Source organism: Dermacentor silvarum, chromosome 8 (genome assembly GCF_013339745.2).
Source record: "Dermacentor silvarum isolate Dsil-2018 chromosome 8, BIME_Dsil_1.4, whole genome shotgun sequence".
NCBI lineage: Eukaryota > Metazoa > Arthropoda > Arachnida > Ixodida > Ixodidae > Dermacentor > Dermacentor silvarum.
Window position 1 is genome coordinate 34,912,130 of NC_051161.1, and position 20,281 is coordinate 34,932,410.

Below are 20,281 nucleotides of genomic sequence, written 5' to 3' on the forward strand. Positions count from 1 at the left end.
CAGCGCTTGAATGTATATAGGCTCCCTACGCTAGCTCACGGCGTTGGGACGCGTCAGCTTCTACGCGCGATAACGTTCTACGCGCGATGACGTTCTACGCGCGATGACGTTCTACGCGCGATGACGTTCTACGCGCGATGACGATGATATTCCTGACGAATTTTCTAAACGGCCGTAGATGAATTCTCGGCCGCTTGGCAGGAGTGAGCGGCGCTAGCTGACGGGGCTGGGTAGGGAGCCTACATGCATGTAGGCTCTCTAGGGTTGGGACGCGTCAGCTTCCATGCGCGACGGCGTTCCGAGTGCGTTCCTGACGAATTTTCTATGCCGATGCTCGGCTTTTTTATCCTTTTTTATGTATACGGCTGCTGAAGCCGCGGCAGATGACAACTTTATCCATGCACGCGGCAGGCCGCACCTTTATTTTTTTACCGAACGGCCGTGGCGTAACACTCCAGTAAGGCTTCCTATGGATTGCGAACTGTGGCATTCTCGCATGGAGCTCCGTACTAAAAGCTGCTCAACTCGCACTGTTTTGAGTTAACAGTGGAGAAGCACCAAAAAAGATGCACCAGTTGTTAGCAGCGCTCTGCTAACACTGGTAACACTGCTTTACTGTAATCTACTGTCCTCCCAATTTTTCTTCGCGTTTGTTTCTTTGTGCCGCAACCTCGGAATAAAATGTCGAAGCGTTGTCGAACGCAAACCAAGGTGTTGTTATAGTTGAAAAATTGTGCGACTATTTTGTGTCAAAGGCAAAGTTCCAAGGAGAACATAGCCAGATAGCACCTCAAATTTGGTTGACACTTCCTCGCGCTTGTAAATATTATTTTTCTTATCCCAAGTAACGTACAGCCCCTGTCACTAAAACCCACTGAGACTCACAGCCATGTACTAGATATAAGCGCACTCATTGCGAGCATGCTGACCAATGAGTGATTCACATTTGTTACGTAAGAATGTTCGATGATAAACGTTTCGTCACTTGCCACAACGTAAACAAGTGACTAACGATATTAGGTCTTTTCTGCAAGCTACTACAAAACTTCAGAACATGGATGCCTTAAGCTCGGAGCGCAGCCCAAACAAATCTAGCGCAATTGACACATTCACGAGTGATTGCGTAGAAAATAAATATTGCGGCGACATCACCCCGCAAAGCGTTATTGAACCAAAAACATGCCACCTCTGTCTTCCCAAGCCATTGACAGTCAATAAAGAAATAACGATGTGCGAATGACAGTAATCCTTAGTTATTACAGCTGCTATAAAACACGTACCGGTGTGTCGTGAAAAACAATTTCTAGCCCCGCCTCCTAATACTGGCACATCGTGCAGCAGTGCTCGTAGCATAGTGCAAGAAGTAATGAGCTTGGAAGAACGAATATGCGATATTTAACTATCTTTTGAAGCTTTGGCTAAAGTTTCGTGCCGTTCACGCAGTCATTGGCGGTGAAAAACGCCGATAAAGCCGCTTGCTGCGTCGCACCGACGTCGTGCGCTGCTGTTGTAAAGAGAGGTTGTGGTGGTGGTGGTGGTGGTGAAAACATTTATTTTGGGAAAATACAAGAGAGTTCACCCCCGAAGGGGGGACACCTATGTGGACTCCCCTAGAGGCGGCGGAGGCCGGCTGGAACAAGTAAGTGACTCGTCACCACGTGATAAAACATGGCCGCGACAGCGGGAGTGCAGTGCAAACGTAGGAACTGGACGGTTCAAGTTGTGCCCACGTACAAAGCCCGCTAAATATAGCAGACAAAAAGACAGGGGCGAGCAGGGGGTGTGCCGTCAATAGAGAAGCTCGAGTATTTTTAAACGCTTTTGCCCCGTACATAAGGTTATAAAAGCCAAATTTCCCGTAAGCAATACGAAAGATTATGAGCATCAGCTTAGAGCCATTTTGCGGCTTTCTTTTATTTCAAAACGGAAAAGGAGACTTTCCGTACATCGGAACGACGTAAAGAAATAGCCTTTTCTTGTTCCAGTGTAACAGACTGATAAGGCCGGACGTTTCTTGGGACTGTAAACTAGCTATATTATCGCACGCACAAGGCTGGTCGCTAGTTTGAGAATTCCAGTCATGAGGACTCAATTCACGAAACGGAACCGTGCCATTTAAATAAATGTGCTCACGTTCCCATGTATTGTTTCCGCGTTGCCGTCTCCAGCTGTTGCGTGCAGCCTCCTATCAATTATTCCCAGGCCAGAGAGTACACGAACACGTTAAATCGTGCCCTTAAGCGGAGATTGTATTCCCTTCTAAGATATCCGAGGTTCTCGAGAGGCAAAATGGACACCACTCCTCACCATCCATAGCTTCCGATAGTCAAAGTTACTTCAGGAGTCCCGCGACTAGTCGGAAAGTCAAGATGTTCGGGCACGTTGTGGCCTGAACGCTTTTAACCAAGTCTGTAAATATTAATTGCATCTCATTTTTTAAAATTTCAAGCACTTTTAACGCTTACGCGTCAATGGGCGTGCTTCTACGTCTGTGTCAAAGGGTACTCATGAACGGAAAGCATTCTCGTTTTCTGGCACGAACAATGACATCCCTGATTCTTTCGTTGGCGACAACCTTTATTTAAAACTATCCCCATGATCTGCACATGAAATTCGAAATATTAACAGTTTTCTTTGTATCGAAAAGCGTTCCCACACATTTACATTTCGAACACGGTCAACTGCACGGACAAGGTGAATTAAGCGGTGTCAAAAGAATTGTGCTTTGCCTACTATACCAGAGATGGTGGCATATTCTTCACAGTTAACCCTGCGACTGCAACGGTGGGTGCGTCCAATCTGATCACTCACTACGTTGACCGAGTTATAGCTCGGGAAAACTACCAGGAAAAAATAGCTCTCGACATAAGGGGCGTCGAAAAGCAACGCCATGTTCATGATCACTGTTTCAATCGATTAAACGCCTCTCAAGCAAAATAATTTTTCTTATTTAACCCTGCGGTTACAAAGGGTTCAGTGTAAGATTAGGCGGAACTAAGAAATCTAGTGAAATTACTAAGGAGGAGGTTCTCATAATGTGTGGATTGCGGTGAAACCACAAAGGGCTTTGCAATATACGTTACGTATACATAGGTTCCACTAAGTAAGTCAATCAAATCAAATCAATAAAACAATCTTTATTGTCACCTTATGCAATCAACATACAGCGAAAAAAAAAAGGTGGCAGGAGAAAAAGATAGTTTATCGCACTATGTCCGAGCTCCTGTCACCTTGCATTTAAGACACTTGTATTTAGAATTTAAATGTTCTTAGTGGAACATAATTGCAAAATTGTTCCACTTACTGTGTGGAACTTATGGGTCATAAGGTTAAGAGTGTTGCGCCATCGCTCCGCAAGTCTCACCAACTTAGTCACGAGGCGCTTACTCAGAACGATGTTTTTCTTCTCTTTTTTTGTAGTATTCGCTATTAGGAACACCTACTATATACAAAAAAAAAAAAAGATACCCGACAAGTTTCCCACTGAAGGAGGCAGAAAAGTGCGACTGCACTAATTTAAGCAATAACTATCTCCGTTCAAATCCATAGCAACAATTTGCGATCGTTAGTTCAAAACTGCGCACGTTTCTATCTACTCGTACAACGAGTGTGGGGCTTGACATATAACGGAGTAAAATGTTTTGACAACTACTCAATTCTTTGCGCCTTCTCAAAATGAAGGAATATTGCTCATAAATGATTAAAACGAAATCGTTAGCTTCGGAAAAATTGTCGCAACATGTCCCCCTATTTACGACAGACGCGAGGGATTAGCTTACCAGAGATAACAATTCTTGACACTTCACTTTTTCTGAGGTGATCTATTGCTCCTTGCGCAGTGTATAAACTGTGCTCCTTAGAAGTATGACATTGCTGTCTAAGTTGTTAGCAACTCGTTCTATTTCAGACATATTTTTCCAGTTAAATGTTTGAATATACTACCGTGCTCGTAGAGGAACTGTACCCTTAGTAAGAGCCTTGTTATGTGACCTCGATGAATGCACCAATCCCCGAGGCGAACAAAAGCAATGTAGATTACATTGTTTCTCGCTTGACTGAAGTTAGAGTAACCTTGCAAGAGCAAATTTTAGTAGTATGCTTTTTTTTTCATATTCAGTGTAAGCACCAGGAGAACTCCGAGGTAGGCTCCGGCGTCATCCCGTTAAACAGCAGTTGCTTGCCATCATATTTGAGTGCATTCATTACATGACTTTTCCGTCAAAGGGGATTTCGCTCTTAATCTTGTTCCGCATCATTTCAAATAAGCAAGTGAAACATTTTCGCAGAAATGTTTCTCTTACTATGTAGGATCTATTTGCAACGAGATCAAGATGTTGAGCTTACTTAGTGAAACTTATGTATAATGACATTATACATCAATAGAAATAATGGAATGAAGCTTCTCCATTGCAAGAGCCAACGTTTAAGTACAATTGTTCCAAATTGGTTCCGCTTAGTAAATGGAACATTTCGCATAAATGTTCCACTTAATAAAACCCATGTGATACGCGATTAAGAATTTTTCCAAAAGCGCCATCAAGAGGGCTGAGATATTAAGCTTAGAATTAAAGGAAGGGTATTAAAACACACTTGTGATTCAGAACATTTATGAACACTCAATATGTAGTTTGAAAACGAGGCCTTCTAGCACAGTTCTTGACTGAGGTGATTGGTGTCGAGTGGATCATGCTAAGTCGGCCCCGATGCCTGCAATAATAACGGTCCTTGTACATTTCCGTAGGTGCTCATCTACCGGGGATGATTTCGTTTGCAGATGACTGTCCTCCCCGTCGGACAATTAAAAGCGCTAACTGTATCCGTCTCCCGCAGACAAAACTTAATTATATTGAATTCTTGTTCCGAATATTACTATTGTCACAAAAGAATAACGAAGACGCCTCTTGATTCTTTCTACCGTTCACATTGCTGCCGATAAGCCATGATGCCTATTTTTTTGTTTAGTTTCATTCTTAATCCTCCGTAAATACTGGAGAGTTTCCTAATATTTTTATTGCTCTTGGTCAGGACTACTAAATCGATGTCTCTAACGACGCAAATTATGTTCTTGCCTGCCTGCCCCGTAACTTGGGCTTATGTCTTCCTTCTCCACTAATCTTAGCTTATACCAAAGGCTGCTCCGACTGAAGCGGCAATATGCATGCACAATACGCATGCGAAGCCAGAACTTGTGTCACGGCATACAACCCGTGCACAAAAGCAAGACAGTGAATGTGCGCTACACAACTAGCAGTGAACCTTTATCATAACGCATCGCTTTATGGCGATTTATTTTCTCAACCGGCAGCTCTCGTTCAGCGCCGAGATCATACAAACACAACCTTTCATACATCGCCACATCTTTTTTACGTGACAACATTTCTACCGCGCACAATAAAAGATTGGTATGACCTTCCGTCAAATACTGCCCCTGAAACTGATCTAACTAAATTTGAAGAACTTACGCGCATTCATAACACCTGGCCCTTTATTTTGACATGGTTGCTGTGGGCAATTCACTGTGTTATTCTATTCTTTCTTTGTTACTGAACCGGATGTTTTATCTTTTGGTTGTTTATTTGGCGTTACAAGTTAATGCTCCTGATGTGTGCTTTCTTGATTGTTATTTTGATGTTACAATTTCACTCGTCGTTTTCCTATGGTAGTTGGATTGTTTTCTCAAAGTGCAGTGTGAGTCCCCCCCATATTTAAAACAATATGTTGGTGCCCTATATGTTGATGCCCCATATGTTGGTATGTTTGATTAAGTAAATAAATTAATGATAGGTTATCTGTGGAATGCTCTCAATTGTATTTCCCCTAGCACCAAGCATAATGTGTATAACAGAACAAATCGATTTGTGCCACACGAGCATTGAGTATTTGCTGAAAAACATCTTTTTTTTCGCAAACAGGACGCACAGAAAACGGAATATACATTGACACGTGCCGCCCGTGTCGTCATCAATGTGTCTTCACGTTTGTGCATATCCTCTTTGCAGCATGTGTGTCTTTCAGCAAGTACCAACTAGGCCAAGAAACAGTTCTCTTGTGTAATGAGTACTTGACAAAACATGTAACAAAGTTGACGATGTGTCCTAAGAGCCCTAATTTCTAGCGCTTTGCTTCAAATACTGCTCGAAATATATACAGCCCTTCTTATTACGTGCAGGTGAGGAAGAGCCCGACAAGTTGTCGTCAAATATCTTCTGGTACACGGTCATGCCACTCGTCTTCATAATCACTGTGCCCAACGTGGTCATTTGCGCAATCTCTTTCGTGATAACGCACTGTGCTACGATATCTCTGGCCTTGGAGTCTGGTTTCCTCAGTTTCTTATGGAAATCGTGGACGACATACGGAATGGGACCACGGGACTGTTGGCAGTTCTTGATGGTGTTCGCGCTGCACAGTTCACTGTCCATCGAAGCGCTGCGGGGGAAGAAGTACTGGGGCCCGCCAACGTCGTCTGGACACAAACCCGTTTACTGGAACACGGGTTTCACCTACTACGCGCTGACAATGGCATTCGCCGCTTTTTTTCTGCTGAAAGAGGACCTTCCGTGCTATACGCTTTACCGAGCCTTGCCCGGTTTTACTATTGCTCTCGTAATCGCCGGAACGTTCGTATCTGCCCTTCTCTTCTTGATGGGAACGATGGACCCTTCACCCGGAGAGTTCAGCACCACGGGAAACATCGTGTTCGATTTCTACTGGGGCATCGAGCTCTATCCGCGAATCGGCGACAGGTTCGACATGAAGATGTGGACCAACAGTCGGTTCGGCATGATGCTCTGGCAGCTCCTCGTGCTCGCCTGCTGGAAGGCGCAGGTGGACACGACGGGCTGGAACTGGGCCGTGGCAGTATCGGCCCTGCTGCAGAGTGCATACATCGTAAAGTTCTTTTGGTGGGAAGACCTCTACATGCAGACCATGGACATAACAGTGGACAGAGGAGGTGAGCGGCAAGCAACCGAGACCACATTGCCTGTGCTTTGTCCCCTAAACACCCGGGACCGTATCCGCAATAGTTTCTTACGCTATAATTTTTCAAAAGAATGAATTCCAGCCAATCTTGAGGCCGGACATGTTATTAACGAAGGCAACCAGCCAATCTAAAAGAGCACTTATGAATGGAAAGCTTTGTGAATTCGGCGCCAGGGACCGAATTCACACAGCTTTCCGTTCACAAGTGTTCTCTGCCAGTGACTGGCTACATTCTCTAATAATATGCAAGCATCAGGATTGGGTGGAATTTTATCTTAAGTGCAATTTTAGCGTAGGAGCTTCTGAATGCGGGCTGCAGTTCGGTCAATTAGGCGCTGTTTCGAATTAGTTGATGATCGAATTAAATCAAGCGTTCGGAAAACATTAAACCAGTGACACTTTTGAACGGAACGGAATGGAATTAAGAGGCGGGTGGTGGGTATGAGAGATGTCAAATCTACGAAACTCGACCGTAACATTCCAAGCTACTATTATAAGGTCGTTGCTGCACTCTCACGGGTACATTGTCGCTGCGGTTTCACAACATTGCTCATACCGACGAGGTAGATTCACACCGCAGGAGGGGATAAAAAACTGCGCCCAAGAAGAAAAGAAGCAAGAAACAAACAGTATAAAAAAGTTGGCCGCATATCTGCTTGCTTCGCTGCAAATGACATCGAAAGACGATAGTCTTCTGCCACCCCTGATAAGTAACACCCTCTCTTGTCCACCCTCCCACCCCTCACGCTCTTCCCCTCCCCTCTCACTCCTCCCATGATGGATGCAATGGAGATTTTGCTGAATTCAATTCAAATTTACCGCGTTCGCCCTGCTCTCGCGCCATCTGTTGGGACCTTTTATTACCGTTGACTTAAAGCCGGCTGCAGAGCCGCGGCTTCAGTCGGCTTCTTTTAACGCGTAGCGTTTCCTACACCATTTCTAACACATTCGACGCCATTTCTAACGCATTGATTTTTCATTTACTAACGCAAAAACCAGTACAATATGTATTCCTAATTAAATGAACGCTACGGATTACGGTTATGTGCCTCCAAACTCTGTACTGCTAAATTAGCCATCCTATACTCCGTTTCATACATCAGCCAGGTGCAACGCTGTAAAAGCTGCGCAAGAAGTACGACCATTAAAATGTATTACTCCGTGCGTTCCGTCTATGCAGCGGTCTATGCTTCGCTGCGCGCCAGCGGCGTTTGCTCGCGCGAGCTTGCACGTGAGGCTGCAGCGACGGGCTGCAAATAAAACGCGCATAGCATGGCGTTTTCAGCGCAGCTTAAGAAACTAGGGTCTTTAGAGTTACGTATCTATGTATTTTCTATTAAAGGAACACACCTCCTAATACTTACCGCAGTGATGTTGCGCCTCAGATATGCGTAATATTTACTTTGTGATCGATAACGTTCACAAGTATGAACAGCCGTACCAGTTTAAGTAGTGTGGGCGGTAAGCAAGTGGTCCAATTTTGGCCGGGTGGCTGAATCGGGTGACAGACAGACAAACAGACAGACAGACAGACAGACCAAATTTTCCGCGTTTAAGTTCCCCAAGAAAGACTATCGTCTTTAAAAAATATTTCTCTACTAGGGTGGGAGGGGGGGGGGGGGGGCGAATGTTTTTTCTATATTGTTTGTTTGTTTCTTCTTATTTTCCTACTGTCGTGTGGCGAGGTTGCGACGCTTAATCACATGTTATGGGAGTGTCAGGATTTAACAAACAATTCGGGCAGTGCCGACCCCTCCGTCTCTTCCACCGCCAGGCTCCGCTCGCGCTGGAAGACCGCACTGCTCAGGTCGAACCTGACAGCACAACTTTGGGCCGTCCACTTAGCCGAGGAAGCTGCCCCGAGACAAAGTCTCGGAACCGCTTCCATGGCGGGTGCCCAGATCCACTACAAAGACGCCGGACTTAAATCTGATTGATTTGAAAATAAACTTTACGTTCTTCTTCTTCTTCTATTAGGGGGAGAACGAGACAAAAGAAGACGCTGTCCTGTCCGTCTGTCTTGTCTCGTTCTTTCGCGCTGATTCCCCGTGATGAAGCTATAACAACAAACACATGTTCAGACCCTTTTAAACACATTCCCCCACGTGCAACTAACTTCCTTTTTTTTTACGTTTTTGCCTATCTGCAGGTTTTTACATGTGTTGGAGCCACATCGCATTTGTTCCTTCGATGTACTCACTGGCCAGCATCTACATGGTGGAGAACCCTTCGGACATGCGTCCAGGTACAGCTGCGGTGATTCTGGCCGTGGGGGTCGTCATGATCTTGTCGACTTGCTGGTGTCAACATCAAAAGCAGGTGGTCAAGGAAAAGAAGGGCGACTGCAACATATGGGGCTCGCCGGCAAAAGTGATCAGAGCAGCGCACAAAGACGCTTCTGGCAACGACGACACAAAGCTCCTTGTGGCGTCCGGGTTCTGGTCTATATGTCGTCACCCGAACTACGTCTTCGAAATTCTCGCGGCCCTCTGCTGGGTTCTGCCATCGGGGAACAGGAGCGTGGTACCATACTTCCACGTCATCTTTCTTGCGGGTTGGTTCGTTTACCGAACGAATCGCTTCGAGAGGCTGTGCGCAAAGAAGTATGGAGAGCACTGGACAGAGTACTGCTCTTTAGTCAAATATAGAATGATACCTCACGTGTTCTAAGCTGCGGCCTTTCACGCAGAAGAGGACGTTACAGTGAATATGTCAAGCTCGGAAAGCGACATGCGAAGTGCTGGAGTCGAATTCTTAACAGGTACACCTCAGTGACCAACTGGGGCGTTGATGCGCTCCTCCTGGTAAAGCTACAGCCTCGATGTTATCTTTTCTTTCTTTCTTGGTTCTTTTTTCCTTCCTTCCTTCCTTCTGCCTTTCTTTAATTCTTTATTTCTCTCTTTTAATCCATAAACCCCATGGGCCCTATGTAGGATAGCCAAACGGACGCGCGCCTGCTTGACGTCCCAGTCTTTCTTCTCTGTTCTATCTCTATCTCTCTCTATAACTGGCGCGATACTGTTATCGAACTGAATATCTTAAGTGCCCATAGAAGCGAGCAAAACATTGTAAAGTTATCAGAACATCTATGTTACGTAAGCAAACTAAGTGGAGAATTAATGCCTGTCCATGGTAACTTTCAGCGCAGAATCATACGGGAACGAAGGGGCAAGAAAAAAAAAAAAGGAACGAACACGTACACCGGTAACGCGTTCTTCTTTCTTTTTCGTTCCCCTATAGTTCTGCAGTGGCAGATGCCATATATTCGCAAATTCCAACTTACCCAGATCGGTACCTTATGCCTTGTAAAAACTGATCGCATTATACAGTTGAAATAAGATAAGTAACTGATGTCTGGTTTTCTTGCCACGGCACGCGGTGCCTTTGTGGTGCTCTGTTGCAGTATACGACATCGCGGGCGATTCGAAACGGCCGCTCTAGTGTGGGGCGGTCACAAAGGGTCCATGGGGAAAGACTATGGACTTCATTAAACAGGCCTGAGAACTGCAAGTGCAACCGAAGTATTTCACCATGGCGTCACTCATAGCAGCCAGGCAACGTTCTATAGACTGAACTACATTTTATTATTCTAATATGGATCAGTCACCTGTTATTTATTGAAGTGTTTCGCTAATAAAACGTGCCTGTCGTGCTATATATTTTGAATAACGCCAGGAAAATGATCCTTTACGACCAAATGCTTGCAGTGCTCCCAAGACGGCTGCATTCACCTCTACCGAAATTAGTTATAAAAAATCTTCGCCATTGTGTGTGCTTCTTATTTGGTTTTCTTTTATTATCAGTATGGGGCAATTTCAGTCGTCAACTCCTATAAGGTAATATACAAATACAAAAAATAAGACAAACAGACAAAGAAAAAGCCTGCGTCTTATGACTGTTTTCGGTTGCTTTCGCGACAGCTGTCACCTCCCTTAAAAAATCAGGAAGTATAATGTCATTATGTCTGCTTCCATTCAGCACTCTGGCCACATAATTCATGCTTTGAGGCTGCGAAAAAAAAAGAACATAGGAAAAGGAAGCTTTGCTCTTCTGAAGACAGCGGTTAGGATGGCAGAAAAGTGAGGTCCCATTTAAATGGGTCATGTGTCATTCATGCTGAAATTCTAACTGGCTTCGCATTTCTGGCGGACCAGGGGCCGAGTTCACAAAACTTACCTCACGCTTCCCCAACCCTTTCTATATACAATATGCGTCTTTCAATTCAATTCAATTCAATATCTCACGAAAGACCGTTCTCTTCATTAAATAAATTTTATTATACGAGGCGCAGTGAAAAAAAAAAAGCGGACAATTGTGGAGCATCTGGATCCGTAACATCAAGCCTTGCGAATACAGGCTTTTTAAAAGCCTAACGCACAAGTACTTCTTTCAAAAAGTAGTTGTAAATGGGCAAGAAATCATATCGAAATAACGCGAAGGACAGACACATGATGCACAAGAAAAGCACTTTTAACACCTGTCGTGTGCCTACATGTCATTGTCCTCGTCTTTATCACGCCATATTTTTTTTCGTTCTTCACATGTGAAAAAAAAATTGCCCAAGAAAATGCTTTGCTGTGTTTTTCAACGCCTGGATGACATCGCAAATATCTACGCTGTTACGATAGCCGGGCGCTTGCTCTTAAACACCTACCTGCACTGTTCAAAGCGCTTAGTGAGCATGGGCAGACATGTATTACATGCTTAGTGAGCATGGGCAGACATGTATTACATGTTCCAGTGATCCCCACGGAAAACGTAATAAAGTGCCTTTGATGGTCTCCATATTTTGTTCTATCTCTTTATCTCTCTCTGATGTGGATGTTTTTACATTGTGCTGCGCATCGGTTTGACGTCGACTTGTCAAAGAAATTCTAATTCCGGGTGCTTCCGTATTGCATTTAAATTTTGTGTTCTTTCGTAGTCGCACGCAGGTGTTCCTTGTGCGCCAACAGTTCACGCATGCTCTGTCACCATATGGCCTGCACCCGGCAAGGTAGGGATTTCGCGAGCCCGAACATTTTAAACAGATGGCACGTAGAGGACCACAAAGCGTAAACACAGGATGTTCTCTGTGTCGAGAACACTTTTTTTTCCTAGATTGTTTTTCATGGAAGCCATGCAGCTACGATACCTTCGATCGTGTGTTTGGCACACTTAAAGAAAGAAAAGAAACTTGCTTTTTTACGAAAGAAGCGCTTTGGTCGATGTCACTTCCTGCACGAAGAACAATCTTGTGTTAAGGCATGAAATTACAACACGTCTGCGGTTTTGATAAAGCCACTATATTATGTTCTCGGTGCCATGACGTTGCAAAAACTTTACGTGTCGCAATTTCCTAGGTAACACATTTTGCTTTCGAAGTTTGTTTTTGAGTTTTAGGTAGCCTCAGCCGCACGTAACATCCCCAAAACACGACACCTTTTTTATAGAATATACATAAATCAAAAGTTTTTTTTTCTTTGCAATGCAAGCGTGAATTCAGCGATCTCGACTTGAAAGGAATGCCTAAACGACTTTCGTGGGGCGCCTTTGAAAGTGCAAATTTTTTAACATACAAAAGCGCGGGACAGGAACGAAATCTTTTGAGTAACAAAGACAACGACGACGTTATTTGGGACGGTTAGAATAACAGGTATTGTGAGCAAACTATGTCCCATGTGCTTCCGATTACGTACAGCTGCGAAAAACAAATATAAACGCATTCCTACTTCCCCCCCAAAAATAGTTCAGGAGTGTCCGTCCGGAATCATTTCAGAGAAACAGTCTACCTTTTTAAAAACACTTCCACTCTTCTCTTTTGTTCCCTGAAATCTCACGAAAAGTTGTCGAGAGAGAGGCCTCCTTGGCAAGGGAAGCAACCAAAAAAGAAAAAAACTCAAAATGGAAACGTAGTTTGGAAGGCTCTTTTATGTCCAACTACCTTCATTTTTATTCTAAGTCCTGCCGAGTAAATGATCGCGGCCAAAAAGAAAAAAAAAAAGGGAATAGAGGGAGTGAGGGTGACAGAGAAAGGGGTGAGAGAATATGGGCTTGGCATTGTGGTAGCCAATGAGGATAGCCAAGAACAAACGAAAAAAAAATGAAAAATGAAAAGAATCATTACAAAATGTGTTTCCTATACTGTACCAGCAGAGCATATACTATACTAATTATGAATACGGTTCATGCTATTAAAAAAATACGCATCGCGTGAAGTTATTGCGCCGTAATTGCATGCTGAGGTCCAAAATATCGGCATTCATAGTGGAACGTTGTTTTGAAATCGAACCTAAAAATTGGGTTTGATACATCCATTGAGATCTAGTGGGAAGGAGAATTGAAGGGTCGTCCTGAGCCCACAACGCCAAGAGGAACCCACGCAGAAACAGCATGGAAAGCCTTCGCTTCCGACTAACTCAACTGTTTGCGTAAAGACACTAGGATTGTGCAAATATTCGAACCGTTCGAATAAGGAGTCGAATAGGGTCCTATTTCATTCGAAGACAGAGTCGTACAGTCACTATTCGTAAGTACGGATATTTTCTCAATGGTGTTCCTTTATTTGAAAACATTCACTGCGCGAAATCAAACATAAAATTGAAACAAAGGTACGATAAGTTTCCCGAGAACTTAAGTAATAGTACAGGCTACGATGCTCACGGAGCCACACTTTACCGGTTGCACAGTGACCATTAGAGCTCTTGGAAAAGTCCTGTGTATAGAACAAACTGCTTATTTGCTCCCAGCATTTCATTTGTACTTTTAATGAAGTACGATTCAGAACGTAACAATGTAATGACAGAAACTTACCAATGTTAGGACTACTAGGTTGCGAATATCGCTTTATCTTAAGGCTTTCATTATTCGTAAACTATTTCAACGGTATTCAATATTCGATCCCGTTCAGTTCATTTCTGACACTATTCGAGTTGCATTTGATTCGGTCTCGAAAATTTGTCTCCAAACGCCCTTAAAATACACACATACGGGACTGTCTATAGAAACAGAAAATTGTTTTGCTTCAGTCCACGTTCGTTTTCGTGATACTGGCTCAGGTCGACTCACAAGTTTCGCCATCGCTTTCGCAGCTTGATGACGCGCAGACAAGCGCAATCTGTACACTAAAGCATCAACCACGGAAGATGATCGCAAACGTATGCACTTCGATTACACAGAAGTAAACAGTCATTTAGCTGTTTTTCTACACTCGGCTACGAGCTGCCGCTAGTGTCTCGGGAATAACTGCAACAAAAAAACAGCTGCTACGAAGTTTATTTTGACTAAGTCCATTATAAATGAGTGGAGTGTGTCCCATTGAAGCAATCTTGGCAAAACTGCAGAGCTGTTAATGGTAGAGGACATCGTGCTAGCCAGACTGGCCGACGAAACAGAAGGGAGTTCAGAAGGAACTGCCATGCGAACTGTCTTGAGGGCCACTTACGCGTGGCTTACTACTAGCCGCTAGCCTATTATATCTTATTCGCTATGTACCTTGCACTTCTACAAATATATTCAAGCAACACTTCCCCACCCGCAGTAGGCATCTTCACCTCGAGCCCTGCTGCTTGATGTATAGCCATCGCAACGATGTTGCAGCCAGGGTACTAGGGATAGTGGGGGCTGCGACGGAGCTTCAACTGGGGCGCAGTGATTACAACAAGATGTACTGTGTCACTGCATCATTCGACATTGTGGTTGTCAGCAAAATTGTCACTTCGTGCGTCTGCTGGTGTGTCCGTAAGGCTTCGTTATTTACGGATGGCATAAGGATATGCAACAGGTTACACAAGAGAAGTTGTTGCTGACCCTGACAATCATCTCGGAAGGTTTATGGCACAATTTTGTAATTTCGGTACGAAGAACGTGTACTTGTGCGAGCTTTTCGAGACGTATCCACTCGCACTGCAAACGTAAAATATTGCTAGGAGCCTGCTATATATATCTACACTATCTGACTTGGGATTCCTAGGCTTCTTACATGGCCCAAAATTCCGCTGCAGTTGGCCTTAAAGTGGGACTATAAAATCCCGTATTTTTGCTCGTACCCGACAGAACGCTGAAAACTATATATGTGAGGGGCCCCTACAGGTTGGCGAGTGATGCCCTCTAGGTTACTTGTTGTTATGGCTATAAATGATATTTTTGTAGCTCAAAGTTAAGAACCCTACTGAGGTATACACAAGATCCAACTATCCTGTATATGTTGATATCTCTTTGTGGTTTTCTATTTAATGGTTTCAACATTCATTTGGTTTGTTTATAGGACAGGGGAGTGATGCGACGAGGCGGTTTGTTGGCTAGCCTTCGGATACTGATGCAGCTAAATAGCTATATCAACCAGCGCCGAGTTCCCGCAGTCATCCACATACGTCAACAATGGTAAAGTCATTGCGACTACTGCGTAGGCTGCGCAGAGTGCGAACGCTTCGATACACAGAGCAAGTTCAGCCAGACTACTTCCAGTGGCTCTTTATACCCACTGCTGCGGATTCGGCTAACTCTGGCATTCTGTCGTCCTTCGCTGTTTTCTTTACTTTCCTTTAGGGGGGGGGGGGGGGGGGGACGCCCAACCGATACAATTGCCAAGCTCAAGGGAAGCAGAAATCGAAAGTGAAAATTTATTCCTGTTTACATGCGCAGAATATTGAAACCGGCCTTCGCCGCCAATCAAACGCGTTTCTTCGAAACCAAGTGTACAGGGTCGACCACATCTAAGGTGAACACCTCATTAGTATTCAAGACATCATAGAAGCTGATGTTCAGTACATAATTCGAAAAATCATTATTGTGTTTATCGACACCATGATTACACATCGTATAACGAACATTTCACTCGTGAAGTAGAATAAACACTGTAGTTTTACCGGCTTGAGTACTAATGAGGTGTTCACCTTTGATGTGGTCGACCCTGTACATAAGTCTAGGAAGTGGACGAGCCAGTGTCCACACCTTAGAAGATGCAAGGTAGCCGGTACATTAAGAGTAAATTCCTTCACCACCCCTCCCCCGAAAAAAAAAGAAAAAGGTATGAAGTGCTGAGTTAAAAATTAGTTAATAGCCTAAACAATTATGTAGAAACTGCTTTTATTAACCATCCAATTACTACGGTGCGTTAACGTAGCGCTTAAGCCTCAGTGGCACACGCTGGCATAGGTAAAAAAAACAGCGTTTGAAATTTGTTTCGATTGGAGGTAATGCTTTGTGCTACAGCCCGCCCGAAACGCATCAATATTGTTACGGCGCAACCAAGAGTGACGCCAGTCAGAAGAAGACGATTTGACGTGTAGAAGTAGAATCGGTTTCGCCAGCCATCTTGTTCATGTATTGTTGCCTCTCTTGTAAATATTTTAAATACACCTTTGTATGTGAATTCCGCAATCTAACTATATTAATGTCCTCTGCTCACACCACTGCTATCCGGATCATGCCTGGTTTACAGTGATTACATCGAATTGTCTTGAGGCATTCCTATGCTAGTGTACGCTCTTGTCACAACCCCCTTTCACAGTTGGTTAACTCTTGAGCGCAATTGACAGCTATAATCTCCCGCTTCTGAATTCTCCTCGACTGGTGCAGATCAGGCACCCCTATTCTGGGAATAAGTCTTTTTTTTAACTACCCACACCACAACGTTTACTATTCACTCAGCTGCCCATGAAGTGTGTCCGCCATTGTATCGGGTTTCAGAAATTGGCCAACTCAAATGAAAAATTAAGTTAAATTCTGGCGTTTTACGGGCCAGAACCCCGATCTTATTATGAAGCACGGCGTACTGGGAAACCCTGGATTAATTTTGACCACGTGGGGTTTGTTGACGTGCACCTAAATCTTAGTACAACAGCATTTTCGTATTCCAGCCTCATCGAGATGTGGCCGCCGCGACCGGAATCGAACCTCCAACCTCGAGCTCAGCAGCGCAACGTCGTAACGACTGGACTGCCAAGGCGGGTGCTGGCCATCTGCACATCGGCACAACGCATAGCCATAGACCAGAAGGAAAAAAAAAAGATAGACAGCTCGGAACTGGAAGTAATCAAGCGCACTAAAAAAAAAAGGAAAGGTGGTGAAAACTGAAACAGCACCGCCATCACCAACCTGCGCCTGAGACTATGGCGTATCTCCGCAAAGTCCTGTAGGGGGAGACTTTGCTAGTGTGAGGAAATGCGCTGAGGTGACTGTGCGTGGAATAGCATAAATACAGGTTTTATCTATTCAAATGACTTTGACTCCTTTCAACAGTCAGCTCTCAACTTAATATGGTTTAAACCTGCTTAAAATCGCGTTGACGCATAAATGTGCATCCTAAGTGCACTTTGGCGAATCTGGGCTCAACTATCGAAGCTTATGACTGCGTACCCAAGATTCAAGAAAATAAAGGGGTAGGCGTTGTTATATGAATTCGCCGAGAAGACTGCGCGTGGAATTCCATAAACACAGGCTTCATCGATTCAAATGCATCTCCCTCGTCTCAACGGTTGGACGTCGACTGAATATGGTTTAAACCTGCTTAAAAACGCGTTGACGCATAAATGTGCATCCTAAGTGCACTTTGGCGGCTCTGGGCTCAACTATCGAAACTTATGAGGCGCACAAGATTTTGAACAACCCAATTTTGTTTTTAATCTTATTCTCGAAGCTTGGCCTTTCTTCACCATACGCAACGAGTTTGCGCGCGCATCCAGCAGTGCACTGTAAGATAACAGACACCCGTAAAGTAAAAAAGGGTTTAACTTATTGTACAGTTCAGGCTTATCGCAGAAGGGGAGTACAGGCGTGCAGCGTTACTTGAACATTTCTGTCAAGCTCCGCAGTTTTGTGACGGAGGAATGCACTCGATAGTGTACGTTCATAAGATGAGGCATTCTCTCTATACTGACAAGGCTGTATTTAGAAAGACAAGGTGAACTTACAGCACGTACAGATATGAACAAATATCTCAGGAAGATGTACCAATATCTAGACGTAAAGAGAAACTACACGAGATACCATTCGTGCAAAAATAAATAATCGACCAGCTAGGCACGTGATGCGCCATCTGTCGTGTTATGAGGTGCAATTTTAAATCTAGATTCTAGGGCCATTTCTTGTGTGACATGCGCACTGTGTGGTAAATTACGTCTCTCTGTACGTACGCTCTATACAGGGTTTGCCCTGTGAAGGCAGTACTCATTTCCACCGGCTTCCACGTCCTCGTCTGATTAACGCTACAGTTACGCATTTGTACATAAAGCTACAAGCCCAAACTGCTCTTTTCAACTGAATTTCCAAGAAGACATCTCATCTATATTGCTCAACGCTGTCGCCGGCAGCATCAGGGGCGTGAACACGCGTCAGTAGTTAACATTATCGCTGTCAAAGACATTCTAGTATGAATGAAAACTACCAAAAGCCGAATAGACTGGCAGTCCGTACATAAGCACGTGCAATAAATGAAGCACTAGTGTTCAGCGACTTAATTAAAGCAATTATTCAAAAGTTAGTCAACCACCTGAAGGAGCGTATTAAAGGCATCGCATGATATTTTGGATATGCTTTATGGAGCGCTGAATAACTCTAAAGCTAGAAAATTTCTTCAGCATGTTTTTCCTCGCACACGTATTACTTCTATACGAAACCTGATCTCCATGCAACAGACAGTTCGCGAACGCAGACACTTTAGTTCCCCTGCAAGCATCGAGAATAATCTATGGGCATATATAGCTTCGATCATTTCCTACGGAACCTGTTTCTTCCGCATAATACCACTAAAACAATATTTCTTGTTGAGCCTACTAGTTGTCCAACGATGCACTGCTCAATGCCCTGTAACGTTCCGAACCTCAATCAAGGCAAATTCTGTGATTTTCTGCAAAGGACCTTATCATCCTATGCACTTATAACTTTGACGATTCATCACTGTTGATATGCCAAACGTCTCTAAATTGCATGGCACTAGCATAAAAATATGGCATTTGTCCCTAAGTAATGTCATCATTTTTTTTAATTTTTGGGCGGACATTTTTTAATCTACGTTGTCGCAATAGCATTCCTTTAATGAAGAGAAGAGCAACGACATAGCATCAATTCAACATCAAGTCGCATCCATAATCAACCTTGATGTACACATAAACAAAGGAAACACCTACTCAACCATTCACTGAGATAATCTAAGAATGAAGGGGAAGCGGAATGAAGTAACAATAAAACATAGAGCCCTTTGGGGCTACAATTAGTGTGAGGTGGTACGAGGTAACTGGAAAGAAGTAGCGGTGCCGGTGCTACGCAAATGCCATTCGCTGCTTCAAATCCGACATCTTGTCTACGTGAGAAGATAAACTAAGGTCGGTAGGCCAGTTGACCTTAGGGGCCCATGGTAAAACCACAAATGAGGCAGTGCAAGAAGACTTGGGTTGGACCTCTTTTGAAGTCAGAGAGGCGCAGAGCACAACATGGATGAAAATAAATGGGCGGCTAAATGCACAAATAAGTGTACTTCACAAACGCGTAGACACTGAATGGAGGAAGACTTCAAGAAAGTTGGCAACCAGGTACAGGGTGGATTGAAAGTGTAAACAGACAGCCAGAAGTCATCAAAGAGAGAAACAGAGCTAATACATTGTATGCAATGTACGTATGCAAACCAAAAAAGAACATGGATATTTAAAAGAATGGCAATAAAGAAATTAGAAAGGAAAATTTGTATGATAACACAAACGGCAGTACTTTGCTATTTGAGGCCCGAGCTGGTTGCCTAAGGAAAGAACATACGGGAGAAAATATCCATAACAGGATGAGGCACATGTCGAATGCAGCAGAAATTGGGTCACAACTCAGCACATCCTAATGGAATGCGAAGGTATTCACCTAGCGAGACCCCCAGGTAACGTTCACCTCCCAGAAGCACTGTATTGGATTCAAAGTGAATAGAAGCATTAACCGGTCAGCAGTTGAGATAAGCAAGATACATTTATAGTATTGGTCGAAAAAATGATGATATTACCAGGACGGGATCCGTTACAGGTTAAGGTAACTGTAGAAGGTACGTAGATTAAGGTTCTTAAGGAAGAGCCAAAACATTAAGATGTAGGCAAAAACCTAGATTGAAAGCATGCATAGACTACCTTATTACCTCAAGCACGGAGTAATATTTGAGTCAATATTTGTCACCGCCCCATTTCAACAGTGATGGCAATAAATCATTATCATCATTATTGAATCGATGTGGAGCGTTCAGTGGGGAAACGGGGGGATCATCTTTAAGTTTTATGGAATTGTTAAATATCCCCTGTTGCGCATAAAAATTTGTCCTTGGGCTGAATTGTTCAGAGAGGTGGAC

At 43.9% G+C, this 20,281-nt stretch overlaps 1 protein-coding gene across 1 annotated transcript in view; it reads left to right on the top strand.

Moving 5' to 3' along the window:
* LOC119461006 (uncharacterized) overlaps positions 1 to 11,760 on the top strand; it is a 30,282-nt gene extending 18,522 nt beyond the window's left edge. The window contains exons 3-4 of the mRNA XM_037722178.2: positions 6,170 to 6,955; positions 9,134 to 11,760. Of these exons, the coding sequence (XP_037578106.2) occupies positions 6,170 to 6,955; positions 9,134 to 9,654 (1,307 nt within the window). The 3' untranslated portion in view covers positions 9,655 to 11,760. The remainder of the gene's footprint in view (positions 1 to 6,169; positions 6,956 to 9,133) is intronic.
* The last annotated feature ends 8,521 nt before the right edge of the window (positions 11,761 to 20,281 follow it).